This window comes from Rhinichthys klamathensis, unplaced genomic scaffold (assembly GCF_029890125.1).
Source record: "Rhinichthys klamathensis goyatoka isolate OS25496 unplaced genomic scaffold, OSU_Roscu_1.1 h1tg000009l_1, whole genome shotgun sequence".
NCBI lineage: Eukaryota > Metazoa > Chordata > Actinopteri > Cypriniformes > Leuciscidae > Rhinichthys > Rhinichthys klamathensis.
Window position 1 is genome coordinate 5,902,507 of NW_026606562.1, and position 13,193 is coordinate 5,915,699.

A 13,193-nucleotide genomic window follows, 5' to 3' on the forward strand; every position below is an offset into this window, starting at 1 on the left:
ACTTGGAGGCTTTTTTTATCATTCAAATTTGGCTGGGTGGCTAATAACATGTTTCTGTGGTGTGACAAACTCAGAACACATACTTAGTTTTGACTTGACAGGGACTTTAAAGCCAGTTTGGCCTGTAATAGAGCAAATAAACAAATAAATTAGCTTGAACAAAGTCAGCAACCAGTATCGAAATCTGCCAATTTTTCTAGTAAAAAAATTAATAAATTCAAAATCGGCCATGAAAAATCATGATCACTAGAAGATAAACTGTTATTATACTGAGATTACAACTCATTCATGGTTTAGACTTCTCTTCCAATCTGGCTAAACTGCTATGGCACAGTGATTAAAAAATCTGCCACTTTATGACAAAATCCTTACAGGGCTTTTCTGCAGTTCCTCACAGCTGGTATCAGTCTTCTTTTGCCTTCATCTGATGCCTTTAATTTCTTGGAGTTCAGTTCATCCAGCGGCTCATCTGACATCTCAATCATGTAGGCTATTGCTGAGCAGTGAGCAGGTGAGAGTTCCTGTGAGTCCATGCCTGATCTCACAAACTTCTGTATCTCAGTGTAGAGAGTCTGATCATTCACTTCCAGCAGACAGAGGAACAGATTGATGGATTTATCAGCTGAGAGTTGTTCATTGCCTTTAATTTTATGTTTAATACACATTAAGACACTATCGATGATATCTGAGGTGTTCTCTGTGTCTATCAGTAGATCCTTTAAGAGTCTCTGATTGGACTCCAGTGAGATGCCCAGCAAGAATCGCAGGAAAAGATCCAAGAGTCCATTCTTCAATGATTCATCAATTACTTTTTTGAGCCGCATGCCCAAAGACCTTTTCTGGGAGTGAAACTCATAGAAAGCTGCCAGAAACTCCTGGAAGCTCAGATGTATGAAGCAGTAGACTTTCTTCTGATGAATCACAGGTTCCTCCTTAAAGATCTCAGTGCAAATCCCAGAATACACTGAGGCATCAGTGACGTCTATGCCGCTCTCAATCAGGTCCTTCTCATAGAACATCACATTGCCCTTCATCAGCTGTTTGTAAGCCAGTTCAGCAAGTTTCAAAATCATGTCTCTGTTGGACTGCAGGAGTTTCTCTGGATCTCTCTCTTCATACTTCTGTTCTCTCATGTTGATCTGAATCAGCAGGAAGTGGATGTACATTTCAGTCATAGTTTGAGGGATTTCTGCATTGGCATGTTGTTTCAGGATGTTTTGAAGCACAGTGGATGTGATCCAGCAGAAGACGGGTATGTGGCACATGATGTGGAGGCTTCTTGATTTTTTAATGTGAGAGATGATAATGCTGGCTTGATGCTCATCAGTGATTCTCTTCCTGAAATATTCCTCCTTCTGAGGGTCATTGAATCCCTGAATTTCTGTCACATGGCTGATGTATTTGGAGGGGATCTGATTGGCTGCTGCTGGTCTGGAGGTGATCCAGATGTGAGCAGAGGGAAGCAGATCTCCTTTTATGAGGTTTGAAATCAACACACCCACTGATGAAGTCTCATTGACATCAGAAACTTTCTTATCATCAGAAAACAGTGTAATTCTGCTTTCATCCAGACCATCAAAGATGAACACAACTTTACATTCATCATAAATCTTTGGGTCCAGTTCTTTAAGTTCAGGATGAAAGTCCAGCAGAAGACTGTGAAGACTGTACTGATGATCTGTAATCAAGTTCAGCGCTCGAAATTGAAGCACAAACATGAAATCTACATCCTGATTAGCTTTTCCCTCGGCCCAGTCCAGAATGAACTTCTGCACTGAGACGGTTTTTCCAATTCCAGCGTTGCCTTTAGTAAGAACAGTCTTGATTTGGTCATTCTCCTTACATCCTGGTTTAGGTAAGGGTTTAAAGATGTCATTGCAGTATATTGGAATATCTTGTGAAAATTGTGACCAAAGTGTTTTCTCCATCTTTAAAATCTCATGTTCTTCATTCACCCCTTTAGCATCTCCCTCTATAATGTAGAGCTCTGTGTAGATCCTGTTCAGGAGGGTTGGATTCTCTTGTAGATTGATTCCCTCAAATAAGCGCTCATACTTGTTCTTCATGCTGGTTTTGTGAGTGGTTTTGGCTGTCTTCATGGCATCACTCATTTCTTGGTAGGAATCCTGCAGGTCTCCAGTAACATAATTTTCCCCACTGCAAAAACATCAAAAAGAAATTAGAGCATTTAGTCTACACTTCTCGGCACAAGTGTTACACAGAAGTAGCTCTTTCAGGTATATGGCATGCTGACATGCCACACGAAAATATATTGTAAATTGATCTATATCTATGCATGTATCATTTGTCCAATACAGGCAAAAATATCACATGGCTCCAATAGGGTCAACGGTCCCTGCTCAATTATGAATATAACAAGAACTCACACATCTTAATTTTTGGGGGCATTTTATTCATTTTGTTGGCATTTTCGACCTTGCATGACGCTATTTTACACATCAGATCAGTTTGCTTGTTAAGCTTAATGGAGGTATTTATCCTAAACTAGGTTGACTCTATTGAGATGTTTTAATAGTGATTTAATTTTCACAGCAGTGGCAAACAATGCAGACATGACTGTTAACTGGCTGCCACTAATGAAGGCAGGTCAAGAAGACATGGATGCTGCTTGATTTGAGTGCGTTAGCTGTGTTGGCCGTCACGGTGTCTCATTTGGCGCTTTTCCACTGCTTGGTATAGTTTGGTACGGCTCAACCGAGGTGGTACCATTTAAAGCAAGCCGAAGCGTGCTTTAAATGGTACCACATTGGTTGAGCCGTACTGATACTAAAATGTGACGTGAAAACACTACAGATCACTGATTGGTCAGAGAGAATTTTTGCTACCAGCAAGATGCTTGAGCACCAATTGAGGTCTATGTGTGCATGTGTCTGGCATTATATAGCCAAAGCAGAGATTTAATAATTGTATCTAAAATATTCTGTTGTATAAATATTTATACCTAATATTGCATGTTAGTAATAGACACACATCCACTCAATTGTATGTATAATCCCCAAATTGTCATTAAAGTAATATTATGGGTTCAGCTCAATAAGTTAAGCTCAAACAACAGTACTAGTGGCATAATGTTGATAACCACAAAAATAAAATTCAGCTGAGGGACCAGTTGAACTAGATTTTTGAGGTTATCAACATTATGTCATTATACTGTTGTTTGAGCTTAATTTATTGATAAAAGCCAAAAATTGCACAAATGTTGCTTACTAAACTTTTCTCTGTAATGTAATATACAATTTTACAACTTTTTTACCAAAACAAAACAACGCTTAAAAACCAAATATGACTGTAAATGATGATTTAGACTGCTAAGGTTTAACAGAAGAATTATTGCATATGTGTGTGTTAATGTGTGTGTGTGTGTGTGTGTGTGTGTGTGTGTGTGTGTGTGTGTGTGTGTGTGTGTGTGTGTGTGTGTGTGTGTGTGAATAAGCTACCAGGAGTAACATTTGTAATAAGAACACAAAATTGGGCCTCCTCTATTTCTCCTAGAGATACAGAGAGAAGACAAAGCAATCGTTTTGTTTCTTAGCACTATCTGATGTTTCAGGTTCTTGTCTCAAATACTGGAAAAAGAATCTCACATGTGTTCAGAGGTCTCAGGTCCACTTCCGAAATTTATGGGTTGAATCATTGAATTTGTGCTCTTTATAGACACGCTGCTGGGACATGGTGCAGCACCCTCTTCTCTCCTCTCACAGCGACGCTCTTTAGCTGGAGGGTTCTCCTCTGTATCCATTATTACAGATGCTTTTCTGAAAACATTAAACACAGTACAAGGAAAATTATTTTTATGAGGTTATGCATAAACACTGTGTTAATAAAGTCACCTTTACTGAGGCAGATGCAAAAGCATAGTTTTTAGTGACACTTTCTCCATGTTTATCCATGTTGTGTTCGGGTCATTTTGACCCGGAGAGGATTTTCTTTTTCCGGAAAATGCTTGGACTTTACACACCCATGCTATAAATACTTCCCCAGTTTTTTTTGGGATAATTTGTGATTCCCTATTAATTATAAATATTTATAACAAATTGTCATTTAAGTAATATTATGGGTTCAGCTCAATAAGTTAAGCTCAAACAACAGTACTAGTGGCATAATGTTGATAACCACAAAAATAAAATTCAGCTGAGGGACCAGTTGAACTAGATTTTTGAGGTTATCAACATTATGTCATTATACTGTTGTTTGAGCTTAACTTATTGACAAAAGCCAAAAATTGCACAAATGTTGCTTACTAAAGTTTTCTGTGTAATGTAATATGCAATTTTACAACTTTTTTACCAACACAATACAACGCCTAAAAACCAAATATGACTGTAAATTATGATTTAGACTGCTACGGTTTAACAGAAGAATTAATGCATATGCGTTTGTGTGTGTGTGTGTGTGTGTGTGTGTGTGTGTGTGTGTGTGTGTGTGTGTGTGTGTGTGTGTGTGTGTGTGTGTGTGTGTGTGTGTGTGTGTGTGTGTGTGTGTGTGTGTGTGTGTGTGTGTGTTTGTTTATGTCCCTTTTGGGTACATTCACCAGGATACACACCAGTAAACTGAGGACCACCTCAAAAATTGAGGACATTTTGTATGTCCTCATTTGTTTGACTATATAATGGCATTCAGCATACTCTAAAATGGTGTCCAGACTTAAAATCTCACTTGTCCCAAAAAATCAGTTTTAAGTGATTTGTGTATGTGAAGTGTGTATGCCCCCCCACTAAAGTGTGTATAACACAGCGCCCTCTAGGAGTACTGCACTTCCGGAAAAGATACACACTTCGGGGATTCTGACCAATCAGAGCGCAGGAAGCCACTATGAGAGCGGGACTTAATGATCTGACCAATCTGAGGCCATCACGTCATCAACAAAAATGGCGGAGCGGAGGCGATATCATTATTATGAATGAATTGACAGATAATCCACATTCAATAATAGATAAATTCGCAATAATTATTATTTAAATAAAAATAGACTAATTTACCCTGAGCAGCAGGAGCTCTCACGATGTATATGGGCATGTTATTAAACTTTAATCCTCGCAGTTTTGCTCTCGCATCGGAGTCTGCTCTGTGTAACGTTATGTGTGTGTGAAGATCGCGCTGCTGCGCGTCACCGAGACTATACAGCTGTACAGTAACTTACATAGGAGTTTATTAATCATGTAGGAACGAGTTTGAAGCGGGGAAGAGACAGAGACATTACGTCATGTGAATTTACAAAGTACATATTTTCTTCCAAAAGCGGAGGAACAGCTGTTTAAATCTGTCAATATGGATGTGATGATTTATTCATCCAAGTTTGTTTAATAAAAACACACAAGCCACCAAAAGATGTGAAAACATGCTAAATCGCTTGCTTTTATGAGTGATTTTATTTGTTTGAAGTGTTTTCTCCTACTTTGCGTTCTGCCGTTTCCTCTCATAATATCAGTGATTTCCCTGAGTGGCCACCGCCCCTCCCCCACCCCCCGCACGAGCAGGACAGGACTCCGTTACCAGTTACCACAGCAACACATTCACTACAGCAAACAAGCTAACTTTTTTCTTTATATATTATATTATATTATATTATATTATATTATATTGAGGAGAGCAGTTACAGCAAACATTATTCTTATTATATTATATTGCATTGTATTATTTTATATTATATAAAGAGGAGAGCAGTTACAGCAAACATTCTCTTTGTAGTATATATTATATTATTTTATATTATATTATATAGAGGAGAGCAGCTGCATGAAACATTCTCATATTATATTATTATATTAATTAAATGTTTACACTAATTACATACGTTTTTTTAAGGCGCTTTGGTGCATTTCTCAAATCACAACTAAAATTCTTGTTCAACCTCCACATCATCTAGTCACTTGTGCACATCATGAAAGCAGTTTATCATTCTTTTGAACAAATTGCAAATGCTTTGGTACATTCATGCAATAAATGTAAGTGTCTGCTGTTTCTTACATTATCAATTGCTTATGTCATGTTGATCAAAATGTATTATACTGGTTCTCTGTTGAATAGTCTTACCCCTCAAAACATATAGGCATTAAATTACTAGTTGTCATAAACTGTCAAACATATTTTCTATACAATTCTATTATACTTTTTTTGTCCTGAATTGCAGATGTGAATTTTGAATTTCACTAATGAAGGGGAATGTAAAGCATTAGATCAATCAATGATCACCAGTTCTCTATAATCGCTCAGAGTGCATCTCATGAAGCTTCCTCTGGAAGCCATATAGACAGAGCACAACACATACACACTCTGAGAATGGAAGAACAACAGGGTAACAGCCGAGAAGAAGAAGAGGAGGAGTAAGGATGTGTGGTGGAAGGATACAGAGGTAAAACAGAGAGATTGTAGGTTTCTGAAGAAATAGGGGCCAATATTGTAGATCATGTTCATGACCTCATGGCCGAGGCGGGTTGAAAGCTGAGCTGAATGTTGGGAGAACAACCGTGTGTGTCCTCAAACATTCAAGTCTTTATAGACAGAACATGCGTGTAATCAGACAGTGTTCACTATACTGTACTGTTCACCATAAGCTGTAGACTTACTGTATTACAGTGGAGTCTACTTGCATTTTACATGAGACAGTAAAAATACGTGATAGAGATCCCTTTCCCACTAATTAGATATCTTAAATGATGTTGTGTGCACTTCTGTATTTGTCTTCATTGTTGTACAGCCTTGATGTTAATATTTTGTTGAAAAATTGTTAAGACCCCAGGAAGAATAGCTGCTGCTTAATGGAGTAGCTAATGGGGATCTAAATAATAAACAATAAACAATAAACTCTACAGATAAAGCGTTGTGAATCTAGTTTCGCGTACCTACCCCGAAGTGATAAAATAAAACAAAATTATGTATCAAATTTATAGACAAGTAATTTGTTCAGGCATGGTTTTCTAGGGAAATACAAACCTACGCACATATATTCAAACGCACATAACTATAGAATCAATTCTTAATGCGCATGTGAACGCCATCAGCGTTAATCACAGGTTCACGTTTAAAGTCTGTTTAGAGACATTCATATACATTTTTACCTTGCAGTTACTGTAAATCCGGCCTCTAGTTCATAAACGCCAGAGGAGAACTGGCCCCCACTGAGCCTGGGTTCTCCCAAGGTTTTTTTCTTCTCCATTGGGTCCCTGATGGAGTTTTAGGACACCATCGGGTCACTTGATGGAGTTTTTCGGTTCCTTGCCACTGTTGCCTTTGGCTTGCTCAGTTGGGGATATTCAAATTAATTAACCAATCATTAATACTATTGATCAGCTCTACCAAACGTGGATGTTTTTCCACTAAGAAACGAACATTGTTATTATGTTTTGATTGATACTGTGAAGCTGCTTTGATGCAATCTATATTGTGAAAAGCGCTATATAAATATACTTGATAGAGACATAATGTAACACACACACATATACAGTATGTGTTTGAATAGTCTGTTCATCGCAATGGCATTGTCATTTTTTAACAGACCAACAGTGTATCTGTGAGTCCAGTCTCATAATGGGTACATGTGTTTATGTGTCATACAGATAATGTGCAGTCTTTTCATTGTCATCAAAATCGTAGCCAGTGTTTACTTCTCAAAATACTGATACAGTTATATTGACAACCATCAAAAGCCTGTAACTTGTTAAAAATCCTTAGTACAATATATATCAATGAACATATCAGTGCCTTGTGTCACAAACAAGAATGTCAAAATGCTGTCATGTAATCCTATTGTGTTCTGCTGTTTGTACGAAATGCACTTTCCTTGTTTGCAAATCTTAAGGATGATTCAAGAAATGTACCAAAGCGACTGATAAGAACTGTTTATAGAGGAGAGCAGTTACAGCATACATTCACTCTCTCTCTCTCTATCTATCTATCTCTCAATATATATATATATAGCCTATATATATATATATATAAATCGATAGATAGATAGATAGAGAGAGAGAGAGAGAGAGAGAGAGAGAGAGAGGGGGGGGGGGGGGGCAGAGCAGTTACATATAGTCATACAAAAGAAAAAAAGTGTTTAAAAGAATCATGAATCAAGCTGACACGTTTAAATGTTTGTTTACATAATTATTTTGTACTTAATTTGATTTTAAAAGCCATTGGATCTGCACTAACCCTAACCCTAACCCTAGCTCTGCCTGTGACTGTCAGTCTGACTGAGATCTGCTCACACTGTGATCAGCCGCCCTTCCCCCACAGCACTGAGACTGATCGCGCGCGCGCCCTTCCCCCACAGCACTGAGAGAGACTGATCGCGCGCGCGCCCTTCCCCCACAGCACTGAGACTGACTGGAGTGACAGAGAGTTGAACTTGTCTCTGGCTCAGGCTGAACTAACAGACTGACAGTTACAGGTAGATAGCTAAGCAGAAGTGCTGCTCAAAAGATCACAAACTGTCGTGGCTATGCGTTTTTAAAGCACTTTTACAAGGTCTATTAGCTTCTCCGCCCTGTAATGTAAAATACCATTAATTTATGAAAGAAATACAAAGAAGATAATGCTGTTAAAAAGTACTTGTTAAAGTTTAATTTAGAGCCTCGAAATAATCCACACCCATCCCCCATCTTAACTCGAATAAATTGACAACAACACAGACTCCAAAAGTAGAGACATATTATACCAGCTTGAATATCAGCCCTGCTGTGTATTTGCATACATCAGTTTACTATTTTGATTAATAAATGCTATTAGTAGAAAATAAGATGTCTGTTCAAGATATCTAGGTTGCTCATTTTGCATTTTTTGCTCTTTTAAACCGGTGCTTGTTCGGACATGCGCACTGGTTCCTAGTTCGAGTCGGGTGAGTTCGTTTACAAGTGATCATGTGCTCTGTCCACTAGAAAGACTTGATCCACGACAGTTTTTTTTTTTTTTTTGAAGAAGAAGAAACACTACTGCGATAAAAAAAAAAAGATTCTTGTCATCAGAGAGTTTTCTATTCGGTCAAATAAATAGTCACAATTGCAACGTGAAATCCAAATACGTAACTACGTCATTTACGCACGTCTGCGACTGTGGATGTATTTTCCCGGGAAATGCAGACACGTGACAATGGGACGCGAAACAGTCAGACGACAGCCCTCCACCCTCCACCACGCAGGAAAGGTGAGATGAAGTCTTGTCCTGAAAATGCATGATAACTAAATACATTGTGAAATATGAAAGTTAGTAAGATGTATGTTTATTTTAGTGGTTTAATTATTTTTTGCTTAGGGTTTTATTTACTTCTCGATTGTATTTTATTTGTTTCTCATTTGATAATTTGTTGCAATAAGGAAAAAAGTATATTGCCTACTTGTAGGCATTGACCAGTAAATATAATTTTGTTATTTCTTATATAATAGTACTTTAGATTCTACAAATTAAAAAAAAAACGAGTCAGTGATAGCCTACTATATCATTGTTTTTCTCAAGTGTTGTCAAATTGCAACTGTGATTTAAAATATTAATTATATATTTTTATATCATTATTATTTGATATATTTTTAATTTTATGTAATACAATATTTGCCCAAAAATCTTTTTTTCAGTGGAATGTTTTTTTCTAGATTTATTATTTATCTTTTTTATCTTTTTTTGCCCAATGATGGTACATAGACACTTTATAGTATTTTTATTGTGTGTTTCAATGTCCAAAGCAGACAAAAAGCACATTAGAAATAGTCCATATAAATCTAGCTGGTTATTGACTGAAAATATCCTGTATGCTGTAGCTAATCAATATAGTAGATTCATGTCAATTGTGGTCACAAGACACACAAGAACCAATGTTTTTTGGCATCATTGACATTGCCTTTTTTTAATCTAAATTCCTGTTGTAGACTGGTCACACGTGCTGTCATTGAATAGAGCTCTGTGATATAATATAAATATATACTTAAGTGTTGAACAGAAAAAACACACGTGTTTGGAACAACATGAGGTTCAATTGGAACACTTAACATAATTGTATGTTAATTACGTATGTTTTTGGGTGAACAATTCCAGTAAGATCAACAAGATTTTTTAAATATGCTTGTTTATTTCATTCACATTATATATATATATATATATATATTTTTTTTTTTTCCCAGTCATTTCAAGAAAGTAAGTCGCCATGCTGGGAAATAAAAGACGTAAGAAACCTCTGCAGGACGCTGAGCATCACATTACCTGTGAAACCGACAAGCCTGAGCTTCAAGAGCAGTTCATCAGCAAATATAAAGGCAAGTATTTATGAATAAGCAGTAATAACGTTACTCTACAAAACTGATAATTTAATATATAATTTTTTTTTATTGTGCAGTCAAGATTTCTGAATAGAGTTCTGCAGGCATTAGCCCGAAAACAAAAACAGTTGCATTTTTGCATTTCTGGTTCCATCAACCCAAAGTCAGTGTTTATTTGCGCATTCTTAGCCCAATTATGCACAATAAGCCCATAGTGCGTGTGGTCATGTAAACGCAGACTAAGGTCATCATAAACGGCATAAGCATAAACCAATCGACACCGCTAGATTTTTGCCCCTTATTCCAGATTTGCCCAGCATGTAAACACATTAACCTGCGTTCTGTGGCTTATTGAAGTGAGCATGTGTGACTGGAAAGTGTCCTTATTGTGGATTTAAGCACATCCAGACAGAGCGAGCGTTTTCTTGACCCAAGAACATCTTAAAAAGTGTTCTCAAAAAGTGTTCTCATCTCATGCAGAAGTGGTACAGTCAAAATCCTACTAAAACTTCTTTGTCATTGTGGAGAGTGCAGTGCATGGTTGCATAGCAACAACAGACGCCACGGGAAAATCAGACTGTTATTTTACTATTAATAATAAAATATAAGCTAATATGCATTAACACTAGGACTCCCAGAATTCTATAACTACTATAATGGCCATAGCAGTCATTCTGACTGCTCATACATTATTTGCATATCATTTCAAAAAGCTATATCAAATCTAAGAATAAATGGATCTGTTATGTTAGGATAGGTAATAATAAACATCAGAACACTACATTTTAATTATGATGTATGTAAAATTGTATTAGTTAACCAACAACCACTCAGCCTCATCAAGGCTCTGAAGCATGGCTAAAGCCTCTGTGGCAGTCATTCTTCTTGCTGACATTGTTCTGATATTCTCTTTTCAATATTTCAATTTGGTTTTAGCTCGAAGCTAAAGCTAGATTTCAGCTTTGCAATAGACTAAACAAACAACAAGAGAAATTGTTGCTAGTCAACGGTGATGCATCTTCAAGAGCAGGAAAAAGGAGCAACCGACACACGGTCTGTAATGCATACGGTCAGTATGACTGTTATGACCATTCAAGGTAGAAATACTCAAAACTCAGTCTTTTGTGTCTTGTAATTTTAATAAAATAACAATGATAGAATAAAATATAGACACATTTAGGAAAAGTCAGGGTCCTATAGTTACATGGGTTTTATTTCAACAAAGTTATTACATTGCAAAATTTTAAAACAGTCAAAATGACTGCCTTGGGAGTTCTAGTGTTAATGTACATGTCAGGTAATTTGTCTTTTTTTACTCGTATATTTCAGCCTTTAAATCATTTTTATAAAAAGAATGAGGTTTATCTTTTTATAAAACCTTTTTTGTCAACTTTATTCGAATTTAATTTTACTATATGTGCCTATAGGGGTGGGCCGGGGATGGCAGGGGTTGGTGGCAATGTAAGTTTCTGGATATTTTCTATAAGAAAATTTGCGGGGCGAGGGCTTCGATTACCTCTCTCTTTTTGGACCATACATGTGTTTGCATCCCTGCATATGCGCGAGGGAGGGAGAGAGAGAGCAAGACAGTTTGAAGGCGCGCGCGCGGCCGGGGCTCTGCTCGTTCTTTCAGTAACATGCGCCCTGTCACACTCATCTACATCACTCACCGATCAAATAAGGCTTTGGCGGCAGGGGCGTGTCTAGAAGGGGGGCACGGGGTGGCACTGGCCCCCCTGGAATATGATTGAGCATCTTAAGCTATTAAACTTGCAGGAAGTTTTAATAGTACATAGATCTCTTATATACCAAAAGATCAAGGCAAATTTGGTCTCATGTCATGACCCCTTTAAAAGTATAATGTAAAGTATAAAAAGCAAAGCATACTTTGAGATTAGCCTGGCTATTGACTATTTTCCTACAGTAATTTCCCTTTTACATCATATAATGTACATCATATGGTTGAGAACTTTTAGTAATAATCAAAATAATAGTTGACATTAAAGAAACTGCTGCTAATGAATTTCTCCTCTTCAGGGCGTGGAGTTTTCACCACTGGAGCTTTCTTCAGAGGGGATTTTGTTCTTGAATACAGAGGTGAACTTCTGAGTTCAGAGGAGAGTCTTGCTCGAACTGAACACTACACTGAAGCTGAGAACACGTTCCTGTTTGATTTTCAGTGGCATGGCAGAAATTGGTGGTGAGTAAAGAACTGTTGGATTGATGTAGTAGTGATGATAAAATATCTGGAACTGTAAAATACTCAGGGTGTGTTCATGCCTGTAGTTCTGTTCGCTTGGTTCGTTTGGTCCGGGTCTGCTTAGTGTTCAGATTGGCATTTCTATCGTCAAACCTGTTATGCTTGACCAGTTTGTCCTTTTTAGGGTCACATCTTCCTGTTTTTGGTTCGTTTATATGTCTCTGGTCCATGTTATGCTCATATTTCATTCAAACCGCACCAGAGTTTTTCTCTGTATTCCCTAAAGAGAACAAAATGGTTAAAGGGATAGTTCAGGATTTAGCATTAAGCTTTGTATTAGTAGAAAACCTGTAGTATTTTCGAATTACCATGCTTTCCACCCTCATATCCCCCTGAGACGAGAGATTTATGTATTTTTTGTCTGGAAAAAATCCTCCGATGAAGCAAAATTCGTCATTTTGCGTCATCGGAGGATTTTTTGGCCAGAGGCTAAAGACTACAGCCAGTAGTAGGGGCTGTCCCGCATGTTCTCAACCCGCCCATAGAGGGTGGGATCTCACTCACAGAATGTACACATAGTGTCAGACATCTTTTTCTGGAAGCTAAGCTAGCAGGTTCTTGTTCTGTGGCGAAAGCTGAGTAGTAGGGGTTACCATCCTCTTTTTCCCGGACATGTCCGGCCGTCGATGTCCGGGATTCAGCTTTTGCTTTCTGCAGTCGCCATTCATTGTTTACAT

General features: G+C 37.6%; 1 protein-coding gene across 2 annotated transcripts in view; it reads right to left on the reverse strand.

Annotated features, from left to right (window-relative positions):
* LOC130094472 (NACHT, LRR and PYD domains-containing protein 3-like) overlaps window positions 1-3,773 on the reverse strand; it is a 30,555-nt gene extending 26,782 nt beyond the window's left edge. For both annotated transcript variants that reach the window (XM_056260778.1, XM_056260787.1), the window contains exons 1-2: window positions 3,606-3,773; window positions 373-2,157 (exon numbers count right to left, since the gene is read on the reverse strand). In XM_056260778.1, the coding sequence (XP_056116753.1) occupies window positions 373-2,157; window positions 3,606-3,760 (1,940 nt within the window). In that variant the 5' untranslated portion in view covers window positions 3,761-3,773. The remainder of the gene's footprint in view (window positions 1-372; window positions 2,158-3,605) is intronic.
* Between the last annotated feature and the right edge of the window lie 9,420 nt (window positions 3,774-13,193).